Source organism: Setaria viridis, chromosome 7 (assembly GCF_005286985.2).
Source record: "Setaria viridis chromosome 7, Setaria_viridis_v4.0, whole genome shotgun sequence".
In the NCBI taxonomy this organism is placed as follows: Eukaryota; Viridiplantae; Streptophyta; class Magnoliopsida; order Poales; family Poaceae; genus Setaria; species Setaria viridis.
The window spans coordinates 1,208,727-1,221,620 of NC_048269.2; the positions used below are offsets into that span (position 1 = coordinate 1,208,727).

The 12,894-nt window shown below is 47.9% G+C and overlaps 1 protein-coding gene across 1 annotated transcript; it reads right to left on the reverse strand.

Moving 5' to 3' along the window:
• Positions 1-4,601: 4,601 nt before the first annotated feature.
• Positions 4,602-10,938, reverse strand: LOC117863223 (probable L-type lectin-domain containing receptor kinase VII.2). The gene is made up of 2 exons (XM_034746841.2): positions 9,346-10,938; positions 4,602-5,737 (listed from the first exon to the last, which is right to left on the reverse strand). The coding sequence occupies exons 1-2, from the start codon at positions 10,691-10,693 to the stop codon at positions 4,881-4,883; spliced, it is 2,205 nt and encodes a 734-aa protein (XP_034602732.1). The 5' UTR covers positions 10,694-10,938; the 3' UTR covers positions 4,602-4,880.
• Positions 10,939-12,894: the final 1,956 nt, after the last annotated feature.

The window sequence follows — 12,894 nt, forward strand, 5'->3', positions numbered from 1 at the left end:
ACACATTTCTAGTCGAAGGATTGTCCTTTTCTCGGCGAAAAGACGTGCAATGTGAATATTGCTTGATGTTGGAGTAAACGGGCAGGGCTTTCACTCTTCACAGAGCATGTCCTTAAAAAAATACTGTATTACGCGTATACATATCACCTGAAATGTCTACATTGTACGATTATCTTTTGCTCACCGATAAGTAATTTAGCATGCACAACATTTTTTATTGATCTTATATTACCATCTTTCGCTCCCAAATTATTATTCGTTTCGACTTTTCTAAGTATATAACTCTTGATATGCATCTAGATACATAGAAAAATTATATATTTAGAAAAATATCAAAACAAATAGTATTATTTTGGAAAGAAGGGGGTAGTTTTCTACTACTGCGATGATACTTGATTTAGTTTACAAGAACATACGGAACCTTCCCGGCTGCAAAAAGATTTAGTTTACAAGAACATACGGAACCTTCCCGGCTGCAAAAAGTAGTCCGCCTTCGCACTACAGTAACACTTAAAAAAATATTCTTGTTCATTTTAGTAATCCCTGCTTTCAAGCCCAACCACATGGACTCCGAAAGCAGTTTGGCTACACGTTTCACTTTTCCTTGACTGACCGGCTTTCTTTGTTTCACATTTCCATTTTATATCTTTGCATTGGATTGCAAAGTACACATTTCTAGTCGAACTCTTATCCATTTTTTTGTGAAAAGACCTGCTATAGGTGAATATTGCTTGATGTTGGGGTAAACGGGCAGGGCTGAGCCTGTCCTTGAAATACTGTATATTACAGGTATACGTATCACCTGAAAATGTCTGGACTGTACCATTCTCTTATGTAATTTAGCATGCACAACATTTTGTGTATTGATCTTGTTTTATAGTTTTCTACTGCCGGAATGATACTTGACTTACTTTACAAGGACAATGGAATCTTCCCTCGTGCAAAAAGTAGTCGTGCAAAAATAATTTTGTGCATGCTGAGGTCGTCCGAGCTGGCAAATTAAGATTCGATGAGGAGCTCAGCTGACTGTACACGAGAGCTGTGTACCAGGAATAAAAAAGTTATACGGTAACAGCACAACATTTGTCGTAGAGCCTAATCCAGAAGTGGGGGATGGTTACTTGGTGACGCATGAGAAGGGCTTGGGGAGCTTCTGCTGGGCGCGATATGCTTTCAGGGTGGTGGTGGATAAGGAAGCAGGAGTGTATGAATGCGAATGCAAACTGTGGGGAGCATGCAGGTAAGCTGGTTGCAACCTTGTTACCTATCTAGTTGCACATCAATGTTCGTGGGTGTTTCTATATATTAAACAAAATATACTACAAAACTGCAAGGTTGTTCTGCATGCACATCATAAAAGCATTCACCCACTTGCAGGTGCGGAGCATACCGGAAAAGTACATTCTCAAACGATAGACCCGTGATGCGAGATCTGTGGTTACATGGGACAGACATGATGTTGTGCAGGTTGGGTCATAAGGCAACACGGAGCAGTCGCGGCTGTCGAAACTACTACCTAAGTTAATGAGGCTGGGCTGAGCAGGAAGCAAAACAGATCGCGCTTACGATGAAACAGTGATACAGAAAGATAGGATCGCTCCTAGAATTGAGCTTCTCTCGAAGACACAAAAGTTGGTTCTTCTATGCATCCATCCAATTCGTCAAGGAGGGCAAGTAGTGAGTTGCAGGCTGTTGGTGCGATCCAGAATGTTGGTGCTGCTGTTGGTGCGATCCAGAATGTTGGTGCTGCTGCATTGATACTAGATTGTAGTGCAGTAGCTGTTGTGGAATCCAACGAGCCTGAGCCTGAGTCGAACCTTGATCCAACCTCTACAAACTACCTAGCTGGTATATCACTGACTGAGCCACCGGTGTCGTGCACAAAAGGTAGGAAATCTGGTAAGGAAAGTCAATCTGCTGAAAAGAGTAAGGAAGCTAGTAATCCTTACGGAACATACACAAGAAGTTATTGGAGCAAAGTGTGCCAGACTTGCAATGTTACTAGCCAGCACAACATGCCCGCTGAATGAAGAATACGAGGGGGTAGAGTGGGAAGGATGAGATATTTGGCCGTGTTAATTACCAAGAAAACAGTGATGGCAATGATAATGAATCTGAATGAATCTGCATGTACTTAAATGCGTGTAGTGTTATTGTTTATTTTGTTTTTTTTCTAATGACAATAAAAGGTTCTGAATGAATCTGCATGTACTTCACCCTACAAGTTGCAACTTTGGTTGTTATACCAATTGCAAAACTCCGAGTGGTAACTATTATTTTGTGTGCACATGATGTGTTTAGATGCACCGGTTGCAAACTTTTTCGGTTATATACCAGTTGGAATCCGGTTGGTGTCATTGTCAAGATTAGCGGATCAAGACTTAGACTAGTAAATTTCTTTTATGCGCGTAAGGCTTCGGATGGTGGCATGGGAGACACGGGGTTTAGACTGGTTCGGGCAAGGGAAAGCCCTACGTCCAGTATCGGGAGCTGCTCGTGTTGCCCACGCGGGGTCTGTAGTAGGGGTTACAGGAGGGCGAGAGAGGGAGCTGATCCTAGGTCTCTTGGGTGTGCACTAATGCCCTAGATGGGTATGGGTGTGTTCTATTGGCTTGGGAGAGTCCCCTGTCTCAGGGTCCCCGGTTCTCCTTTTATAGCGCAAGGAGGCCACCGGAGCTACCAGTAAGACCGGGTACGCGGAGAAGTAAAAGAGATAAACAAAGCTAAGTAAAATACAACATAAGGTGAGGGACCAAGTTCCAGGACCGCCGCCCCTCGCTCCAGCCTCCGGCTCCTGTTAGCGCATCCGTCGGAAGAGGGCGGTTGCCTTCGGATCCTATCAACGATCCCCCCGGTGGCCATTGCTGCCAGGCATGATGATGATGTTTAGTCGTGGCGTATGTGCCCGTCGAGGAGGATGGTTGATTCTGTTATCTTGCTGATGACCCGTGGGACGCGGACCTGTCGCCGGAAGCGCGGGGCGCGAGAACGGGCGGAACATCCTCCTGTGCCGGGCGGCGCAGGCCATGAGTACCCTGTAGCGAATCGGAGGGAGCCGTGGCCACTGTAGCTCGCACCGCACGGTCGCGCATGGGTACTTGTGACGGGTCGCGCTGGGAGTGCCAGCGCCTTTCTGCGTGCCAGGGCCGCGGTGCATTTATGGCGAGGTTGACAGGGGGACCCACGAGATTCGCGCCCTGATCTTCCAATCTGCGCCCGAGGCGGATATTTGTCTTGTGGGCCCGGACGAGTCTGACCCCCTACGTCCTGGGTCGGGCGAGGCGGAGCCTTGCGGCAGGGGGTCGGGCGCTCCCGACCCCAGGCCCCGGGGTCGGGCGAAGCGGAGTTTGGTCGTCATGGGATCGGGAGCATCCGACCTCGGAGGACTAGGTCGGGCGAGGCGGAGCGGGGCTCTCCCCTCCCGTGTTGGGCCGACGGCAGCCTTTATTACCTTAGGTGGGTTTGGGCCTTTATGATTGTTGTTTTCACAGGCTTTGGAGGGTCGTTAATATCTCCCCCCAATAGTTGGGTAGGCCAGTTGCAATTGCATTGGTTGGCTAGTTGCAACTCAGCCCTTGACTAGTTGCGACTCGTGTGATAGGTCAGAATGCATTCCGGTTAGGTAGGCCAATTGCAAATGCACTAGTCGGCTAGTTGTAGCAACGTTTGTATGCTAGTTGCAACTCAACCCTTCGGCCGATTGCAACTTCAATCGTACACAAATTGCGACTATGGTGGTAGACTAGTTGCGACTCATGTGATATGCCAGTTGCATTCAGGTTGGGTAGTATGGTTGCAACTCAACCCTTCAACTGATTTCCACTTCCGTCGTACACAAATTGCAACCGTAGTGGTAGACCAGTTGCGACTCGTGTGATAGGTCAGAATGCATTCCGGTTGGGTAGGCCAGTTGCAAATGCACTGGTCGGCTGGTTGCAGCAACGTTTGTATGCTAGTTGCAACTCAACCCTTCAGCCAATTGCAACTTCAGTCGTACACAAGTTGCAACTGTGGTGGTAGACTAGTTGCGACTCATGTGATAGGCCAGTTGCATTCCGGTTGGGTAGTCCAGTTGCAACTCGACCCTTGAACCGATTCCCACTTCCGTTGTACACAAATTGCTCCCTTCCAGAAAATAGCGTAGCGCTAGCATCGTCGGGTAACGTCTCAACTCCGATCCCCACTGCTAGACGCACCGGGCCATGGCGAGACTTCCTACCAGCAAACGACGGAGGATGTCGGCTATGACGTTGTCGAGTAGCGTCTCAACTCTAAGGCCTGTTGGGCCAAGTAGTGGAGGGGCGATGATGGTGACATGGCGGTGGTGCAAGGCGGGCCGCGGGGGTGATGGTGTTGGGACAAGAGGGGAGGTGGCTGCTGCGGGCAGGGCTGCGGCTCGTTTGGGTGGTGGAGTGGTGGAGGCAGCTGGTCTGGGTGACAGCGGAGGAACAAGGTTGGAGGAACGGAGTAGGAGGTTGAAGAAAGACTCTTGGCCTTCGATCTATATCCTACGGACACAAAAATCCCTACGGATACAAAATCGGGTGTTAGGGGCTCGAGAAATACTAAGTGCCCTATAGACAGCCCTGAAAACGTGACAAAATTCACGTATTTCTTAGGGGATTGATGGAATTAGTCGACAGCTTCACGATGGATCATGCACGTGAAGAAGGTATAGTACAAAACAAAGAAAAAGTAAAGATTCATGACTCGTGACCGCCAAGAAAGCAGCAAATGCACGAAATTTCGTATACAACAATTAACAGATATATGTGGAGGTCCATAGTCCAAACCAGAATTAACTTCTGGATGACCAAGATAACTAGGTACTCAGTTGAACCAAAGAAAAAGATATATAGCGATCCTGTGCCAACGGGGAGTCACACGCTGAAGAACCTTGTGCTGCTGCTCTGTGTCTCCATGGGCGGCTGGTCCTGCATGATCTGCACCAGCTCGACCGTGCTGGTCGAGATCCCCCCCAGATTGCTCTGTGTTGTGCAATAATCAGAGTCCAGTGAACACCACTCTTTGGGTGGCCACACGAACGCTGGCCTCTCGAAAGGCACGTCCGGCGGCGGCGACAACTTACTGATGACCTGCACCGCCGCCGCCATGCTCGGACGGTTGGTCGGATCGGGGTTGGTGCACGCCAAGCCAAGGAGCAGTAGACGCTCAGCCTCATCTAGAACGACGGCCTGCTGGTGATCGTCCACAGCATCCAGCAGCCTTCCCTTGCCATGGAGACGCCAGACCCAATCGGAAATGTGGCCGTCGTCAGGTGGCACGTCCCTGTTCTTCTTGCCCGTAACCACCTCCAGGACCAGAACACCAAATGCATAGATGTCAGTCTGGCGTGTGGCCCTGTTGCTCATCGCGTAGTCCGGCGCTATGTAACCCCAGGTGCCGGCGACGCCGGTGACGGAGCTCCTGTCAGCAGCTACCGTGCAGGCGATGCCAAAGTCACCGAGACGGGCGCGGAAGTTGGAGTCGAGCATAATGTTGCTCGCCTTGATGTCGCGGTGCAGCACCATTGGCTCATGCTCGTGATGAACGTAGTGCAGACCGGTGGCTATGTCTCTCGCGATGCTGTAACGAGTCTCCCATTGCCGAATAGGTGTGTCTTCCTGTTGTTCCTGCTGTTCCCCGTTGCCACCTCTCCTGAACAGATGTTGATCAAGGCTGCCGTTGTTCATGTACTCGTAGATAAGTAGAGGCTCCCCCTTGTTGTATGACCAGCCTGAAATTGGACGCGCTTAATGCATGAGATTGAGAAATCAAATTTATTAGAGATTTGCTACTTATCTATCGACACATTTTTGAGAAAATCTGTAAAAAAAATTATATTGCAGATGTCGTTGTCTGATGTTGCAAGCATTATTATATGATTTTTAAATTTTTTTTATAATTTTAGGGGACAAAATACAATATAATTACATAAGCTACACTACTATGCATTGGTAATACTAGTAAATATATATGGCAACAGTACAATTCAAAGCGATGTTTCGAATATTGCAGAAATTTTTGAGAAATCGAACAATTCAATTCGCACAAGGATTACTATGTTATGTTTAGTTTTTCTTTCGTGCATAGAAATATTAAGAAGACAGGGACTCTCTACTCACCATGCAACCAACACACCAGGAGCACAACGGGGAAGCACTGGGAACCAAACCTCTCCGGCCAGCACCATCAAAACTGCCCTCCCCGTACCATGGAAGGGAGTTGCCTGCCCATCATCAACTATGCTGACATATCGGCGAGCACCAGTGGATGCCCCATTCTGCATCTACAGGCCTCCCACCTCAAGGTCACCACTAGTTACCATGCCATCTGCGATGGAACCGACAAACTGACGGTTTCTAAGGTCGCCCGGGGACCTCTCGGTGTTGTGATGCCACCCTGGGGACGCTACCGTCTCTGAGCATACTCACGAGTCGCCTCCCTCCTCATCAGTGGTACCCACAAAAAAAAATTTGGAGGGGGGGGGGGGCGGGGCGGGTCGTCATTTGATTGGTTTTTACTCAAACCTGCTTGGAATGTGCTGATTTTCCGGATTATCCGGACTTAGTTCAGGCCATTTGGATTCAAGAGTTCCTATAGAAATGTTCCTAGCCAAGAGAAAAGACCTTTGCATTGTCTGATCTAGATATCTTGAATCTTTAGCTATCCAAACAATGAATCAACCTCTGGATTGTTTTGGGACCATCCAGTTTGATCAGTGGACTTGTATTTCAGATTATTCTTGCTCTGTTTGCATATCCTTGTCGTGTTTTTCTTCTAAGCTTTCCTTCCGTCGTTCCTAAGCTCAGTATGTCTTTTGTGACTATGCGAGTTTGACTATAGTTGGAACAGAGGTTCATAGGTAAATTTGGAAAGATACCACTACTGAAAAACTGAGCATTCGTCCTAACCCTTAGTACCAGTTGGTTTTTGACCCGGTACTAATGGTCCCATTAATATCGGATCTAACAGATAGTACCTTAGGAGTCTCCCGTGACCTCCTTTAGTACCGGTTGGGAGCTCCAACCGTACTAAAGGTCACCCATTAGTGGAGCCTTTACCCGATAGAGAAGGCCCTAAGGCACATTAGTACTGGGTGGAGCCTTCATCTGGTACTAATGGGTGACCCCACCTGGTACTAAAGAGCTCCCATCCGCCACCTTATCCATCACCCCTGCTACCCGCTCCCGACCGCTTCTTGTTATCCATCTGCCTCCCCTGCTCCTCTATCTCTCTCTCTCTCTCTCTCTCTCTCCTCTCTCTCTCTCATCACTCCTTCCTCTTCTCCTCTGCCTCCCCTCCCACCCTCCGCTCGCCCCTCACCGGCAGTGAGGAGCAGTGGCGGGGTGAGGTGAGGCGGGAGTGGCGGCGGGTGGCAGGAGCGGCGGCGAGGGCGGCGGCAGGGCGGGGGCTGGGGAGGCGGGTGCGGTTGGGGCCTAGGAGGCGGGGGCGACAGGGGCCGGCGGCAGGGCAGGGGCCGGGGAGGGTGGGAGTCGGAGGCTGGGCGGAGGCTGGGGAGGGCGTGGCAGGATGTTATTTTTTTTTTATTTTTTCATACCCCTTTGGTACCGATTATTTGACCCGGTACTAAAAGTTCCTTTTTAGTACCGAAGTAGCAATACCGGTTGCTGGTTGCACAACCAGTATTAAAGATGGTTAGGAACTAAAGGCTTTAATTCACATTACTCTAGTCCTTATTTCAATCATTCCATTTTTATCCTTGCCCAGCTTCATTCCTTCTAACTTGAGTCTATATACATGCATGACGCGTGCAACAATGTGATGAGGACATCACATGCTTGGATACAACCATATTGGCATCTTTTGACTCCGAGGTGAAACAATTCTTTATCACAATGCATGCATATCTATTTCCATATCAAATAAGAGGCTCAAACTAAAGCTTTAAATAAACACACATGGAGGTGCGAAGCAAAAGAAAAAAAATAGGTATAACAAAATGTAGAAAATAATTGGTAATAACAATGTTGATCACAACCAGAATAACAAAATATCTATAATTATATTTTATAGAATACGATGAAATATGAGAGAGAGAGAGAGATATAATATGCAAATTTAGTTAGCTACAAGTCCCACGTTTATTTTTAAATATTCAACAATAATTATTCTTTTTAGTAAATTACTAGCTTGTGTAAGAGCGGTGGAAAAATAGTGAGGTTGGACCACGAGTATAACCTACCGACTCTGGCCACACTTTTATATATTCCCCATGCAAGCCGGGTGATGAGGACAGACATAGCTCAAAGTACGGTTTGATGAAGTTTTCTTAGAAAAGACTCCACCTTTTGACCAAATCACTTTTGTTTTTGCATTGCAGAATAATAGTAAAGCATGGCGAGATCATATAGCGTCCACATGTTCTTTTGAACCAGTCACTTACGAGTGCTGCCAGCAGAGACCAGTCTACACGTATAGATTCTCTTTTGCGCAACATTTTATATTGGTCCTCTGTTTTATAATTTGCTACTGCTGTGATCACGTGTTGTCTAAGTTTTGAAGAACGTATGGAGCCTTCCCATGTGCAAAAAGTAGTCTGCCACTGGTTTAATTTGTTATAGGTTGTAGCAAGCTATGAATATTTAGCACTAATTACAAAGATGCATATATTATGAAATAGTAGCAAGCTATGACAATTAGACGTGAGTGTTTTGTTTAGTTTTCATGTCTTGTTCGGTTAATCCTCTTCAACGCGCATAGAGGGGGATTGGAGGGCACCGAGGGGCATTTTGACTCGTATGGGATTTAAACCCTCCCAATTCTTTTCAAATCCCCTTCAAACCGAATAAGCCCTAAGCGCATGAGTACATCCCCACCGGCAACTTCACACAAGCTGACCTAGTTAAGCGAGCAATAATAAAGACTTCACACTTGATGCACCTTTAACAATATAGTCAATTACTGCCTCTAATAAGTGTTAATGTCATCTAAAAAGATACCTTAGTATATAGGCAATCCTTTCGGTAGACTAACCTTACCATTGGCGAAAATTTTATTTGGACCAGGCACTTGTAGTAGAGTATTAGAGACCTTTGCTATATGTTATAGACTGGCTACTAACTAATAACTAGCCCTCCCCGCATCCACTCATGTCCATGTAGGAAAAAATGTGACATTGCATGGACATGTTATAGATAGCTAAGGTGGTGTTGTTGGAGCAGCCCTTATAGCTATACTTTATTTTTCATTTCTTTTCAGAAGCACCGTTCCTAGCAAACAACTTCAATCTCAATATATCCTACTTCACGTGAATTATACGAGTGCCACAAAAGATACATTGAAAACTAGATGCGCAAATCGCGCGAGTAAGTAGGCACTTACCGACGAGTGGGACGACGTTCTTGTGGCGCAGACGGTTGATGATGCTGACCTCGGCGAGGAAGTCCTCGTAGCGCTGTTCCTCGACCCCGCGCGTGAACTTCTTGACGGCAACCTCCGTCGAGCTGCTCCTCCCACGAGCATCCGGGGGAAGCCGGCACCTGTACACGGAGCTGAAGCCGCCTTTCCCCAGCTTCATCGTCTCGTCGAAGTTGCCGGTGGCCTTCCTGATGTCGGCGAAATCGACCTGAGTCGGCACCCCGGGGAGGCTTTGCATGATCTTGGCAAGCTTGTCCTGCTCCTTCTTCCACCTCCTCCGCTTGGTCCTGAAGTACCATGCCACACCCGAAATGGCAGCCGCAGCTACGGTTGCAGCTAGTGCTAAAAGCAATGCCGCAAATATTGCTGCAAGTTTCGAATAATTATCCATAATGTACTTCATGAGATAGGGGGCGCCCTCCACCTCGGTGCTCCAGGTATGGACTTGCATGAGTTGCCCCGCTGAGGAATACAAGCCGAAACTGGCATCCCAGTACATTCCACCGCTGTAGCTGATGTTCTTCTTGATGGCGACGGCGTGATCCGGTCTTTCTTTGCCTTCACCAGGGGCGACGTAGACTGTTAAGCATTGCCCAAGACGAGTGTACTCAATCCACAAAGTGTACCTTGCCACCGCAGGAGCAGGCTCGATGTTAGAAACATGGACAACAAGAAGGCGATCACTAGGATCATAAGGCGAGATCGACGACCCATCAGGTAGCCTTCCGATCTCGACCGACACATGTCCGCCTCCGAGGAAATTAGTTGTCCTGGCTGTGGAGTTGGTGAGCTTGAGGGAGCCGTCTGCTCCGAGCCCCAGTTGCTTTGTCAAGTTGCCGTGTGCTCTCTGGTAAGGCGGCAGGACGAGGAAGGCTAGACCTGTACTATTCTGTAATTTGATCGTTCCCTTCCATGACGGCTTGTACAAGCTCATGGTAAAGGAGATGGCAAAGGACGACTCACTGACCAAAACCTCCTTGCCAACGGGCCAATAGCCGCTGAGGTACACCTTGTGCGGGATACGCAGCAGTCCTCGGGAGTTGGGCATGCCGGCAAGCTTGCGCCGGTCAACACCACTACCCTCTGATGACAAACCAGACTCCATGACTATGTCATAGGTTTGGAGTGTATCCAACTCCAATCTGAAGGTGTCGTGGATCCACTTCACTCTCAGCTTGCTGTACTTGAGCAGCTTCGAGCAGACGTCGGGACCTAGTTGTTGGAGGATGTAGAGGAGGACGGAGATGAAGATTAGGATAAAGAGGATGCAGAAGCACGCCACAACGCCCTTACGCTTGAACTTGAAGCCCATTATTGCAGGGTGCAGCGTCCACCATTCCTGTGATTGCCGTCCTTGAAACAGGCTTTAATGTCATCGGGGTTGGTGGTGGAGGACACCTGTCAATCAGCAACCTAATAACAGATGTTTTTTTCTTAAAAAAAACCATTGCCTCTGTGGATCTCGAGAAGAGCCATGTGATAGTCGATTAGTCTGGACGCAAACCAGCGTGACTAAATAGGGTGCGCGCGTACACACATCCAGGCGTGGGTCGGCGCCTTCTCCTTCGAACTAGTCATTGTGCCCGCGCTTCGCTACGGGTGACCGATTGGCATAGCACAATACCTTAAAAATTATATAAAGTTTCTAAGTAAATTGGATGCAATAAATGTGTCTCTCTCATTGTGTCAGTTCACAGGTCATGGACTGTGTCTAACCAACGTAATATATAAAGCACATTTTGACTATCACAACAAATTTTGATTGGGTTGGGGTAGGGACATGACGTTACATTATAGGAGGAAAGAGCAAACACTAAAATACGGGCACATCTCCTTTACGCCGGGACCTACACAAGTGAAATAATCTTCACTTCCCTTTAATGTAAAAGGAGCTAGCTAAAACTACTTCTAAACTTCTATCTGGCAGAAAGAGAGCACAATACAATAGGGGCACATCTCTTTTACACGATGGATTACAAAAGCAAAGTAGTCATCACTTGCCTTAGGCGTAAAGGAAGATAGCTAAAACAACTTCTAGGCTTCTATCTTCTGACCGAGGTAGCTTCATTGCCTGAGAGGTTTGCGTTTATGTTTGGATCATTCCTCCGACGATGAAGGATCTTCTAATTGGATCAGAGGAAGTCCAGCATTGTCTTTTGGCGGTGGATGACTTAGAGGGAGAAGTTCTTCTCCCTTGGTAGGCTCTAGATCAGAAGTTCATTCCCTCACAGACTTCTGTAGGTGGAGGTGCCGACAGGGTCTCAACAAACTTCCTCTTCCCATTCTCCATGGCTAGAATTGGGATTCCATCTAGTATATCGGGAACTCTTTCACCTCTAAAGTGAGGGCCCTTCTTTTCCCCCTACCAACAAGGTAGGCATCCTTTAGCTCCTGTGCATGGCGGTCCTCCGCTTGCATGAAGGTTTCAATTGCAGTACCGCTTTAGGATGCACTTGCTTGGGCCTTAGCCTCAGCAAGTTGCACGAGTAGTTTCCTGATCTACTTCTCAGCTTCCTCCGCCCTGTGGATGCACTTCCACAGCTTGCTTGCTTGCTTGTCATATTGGTCATCTAAGTTGAGCAAGTATCTTGCCATGAGAACAACAGTTGGATTATCTTCTTGTAATTCACAGCCTTCCCGTGTCCTCATTCAGGCCATCCACACTGGGCGATTCCTTACCAAAGGTGGAAAGAACCGCATAGGGTACGGCAGATGGGCTTCTCATATATCTGGTACGTACAGGTACCTCAAAGCCTTTCGAGCGACAGCTTGGTAGGTATCCTCCAATCGGAACCCTGTGGTGGTCACTGCCCATGGCTTTACGTCAGGGAAGTCCTTACTTGCTGCGATATAGATGGTCACTTCGCATCGCTCAGTGCCATACTCCTCATACTCTCTTCCTACATATTCCGGTTGGTCGCAAATACCAAGCCTGACCATTGCGGTGTATAGTAGTTTGGGGAAACCTTCTTTGTTCGAGCAGTTACCGGTGATCCATGCTTCTCCAACCATCTGCCAAACAAAAGGAGGGGTAAATTTTTTTGCAAGAGTGGGGAAGGTAAGATTTTCTTTGTGATGTTCAATGGTTTGTTTACCTCACTAAGAACGTGGGCAGACATGGGGACCATCCTTGTGACCAAAGTTCTATACGAAAATAGAGGGAGGAAGAAATTGCAGGGTTGAGGCTGAAAGAAAAGGTAGTGGAGCTATGTGAGCTTTGCGATGGAAAAGGAGTTCCTCAGTGTCACAATTTATAGGTAGTAGGAGGGAGTAGTAGCCAGCAGCTCAACCATCCGTCTTTAATAACAACAACCATGGAACCGCGTGGGTTGTCACTATGGTGCATGGGGTGACCGGGGGCTCAGCACGGGCAAAGGACTAGTAGAGTCAAATTTCCTTCTTGAATCACAACAAATATGGTCCCGCATGCAGCTCTCACGGTGGTGAGTGCAATGACTGATGACTGGCATGGGTAAAGAAGTAGCCGAGCTGGATGTGTCGCGTAGTGGCGTG

What these genes read in the sequence shown, in the direction of transcription:
- LOC117863223 (XM_034746841.2), bottom strand. Translation starts at nt 10,693, where the DNA reads ATGGGCTTCAAGTTCAAGCGTAAGGGCGTTGTGGCGTGCTTCTGCATC. An exon ending in GAACGTCGTCCCACTCGTCG is followed by an intron (nt 5,738 to 9,345) that starts GTAAGTGCCTAC and finishes GTCCAATTTCAG; the next exon opens with GCTGGTCATACAACAAGGGG.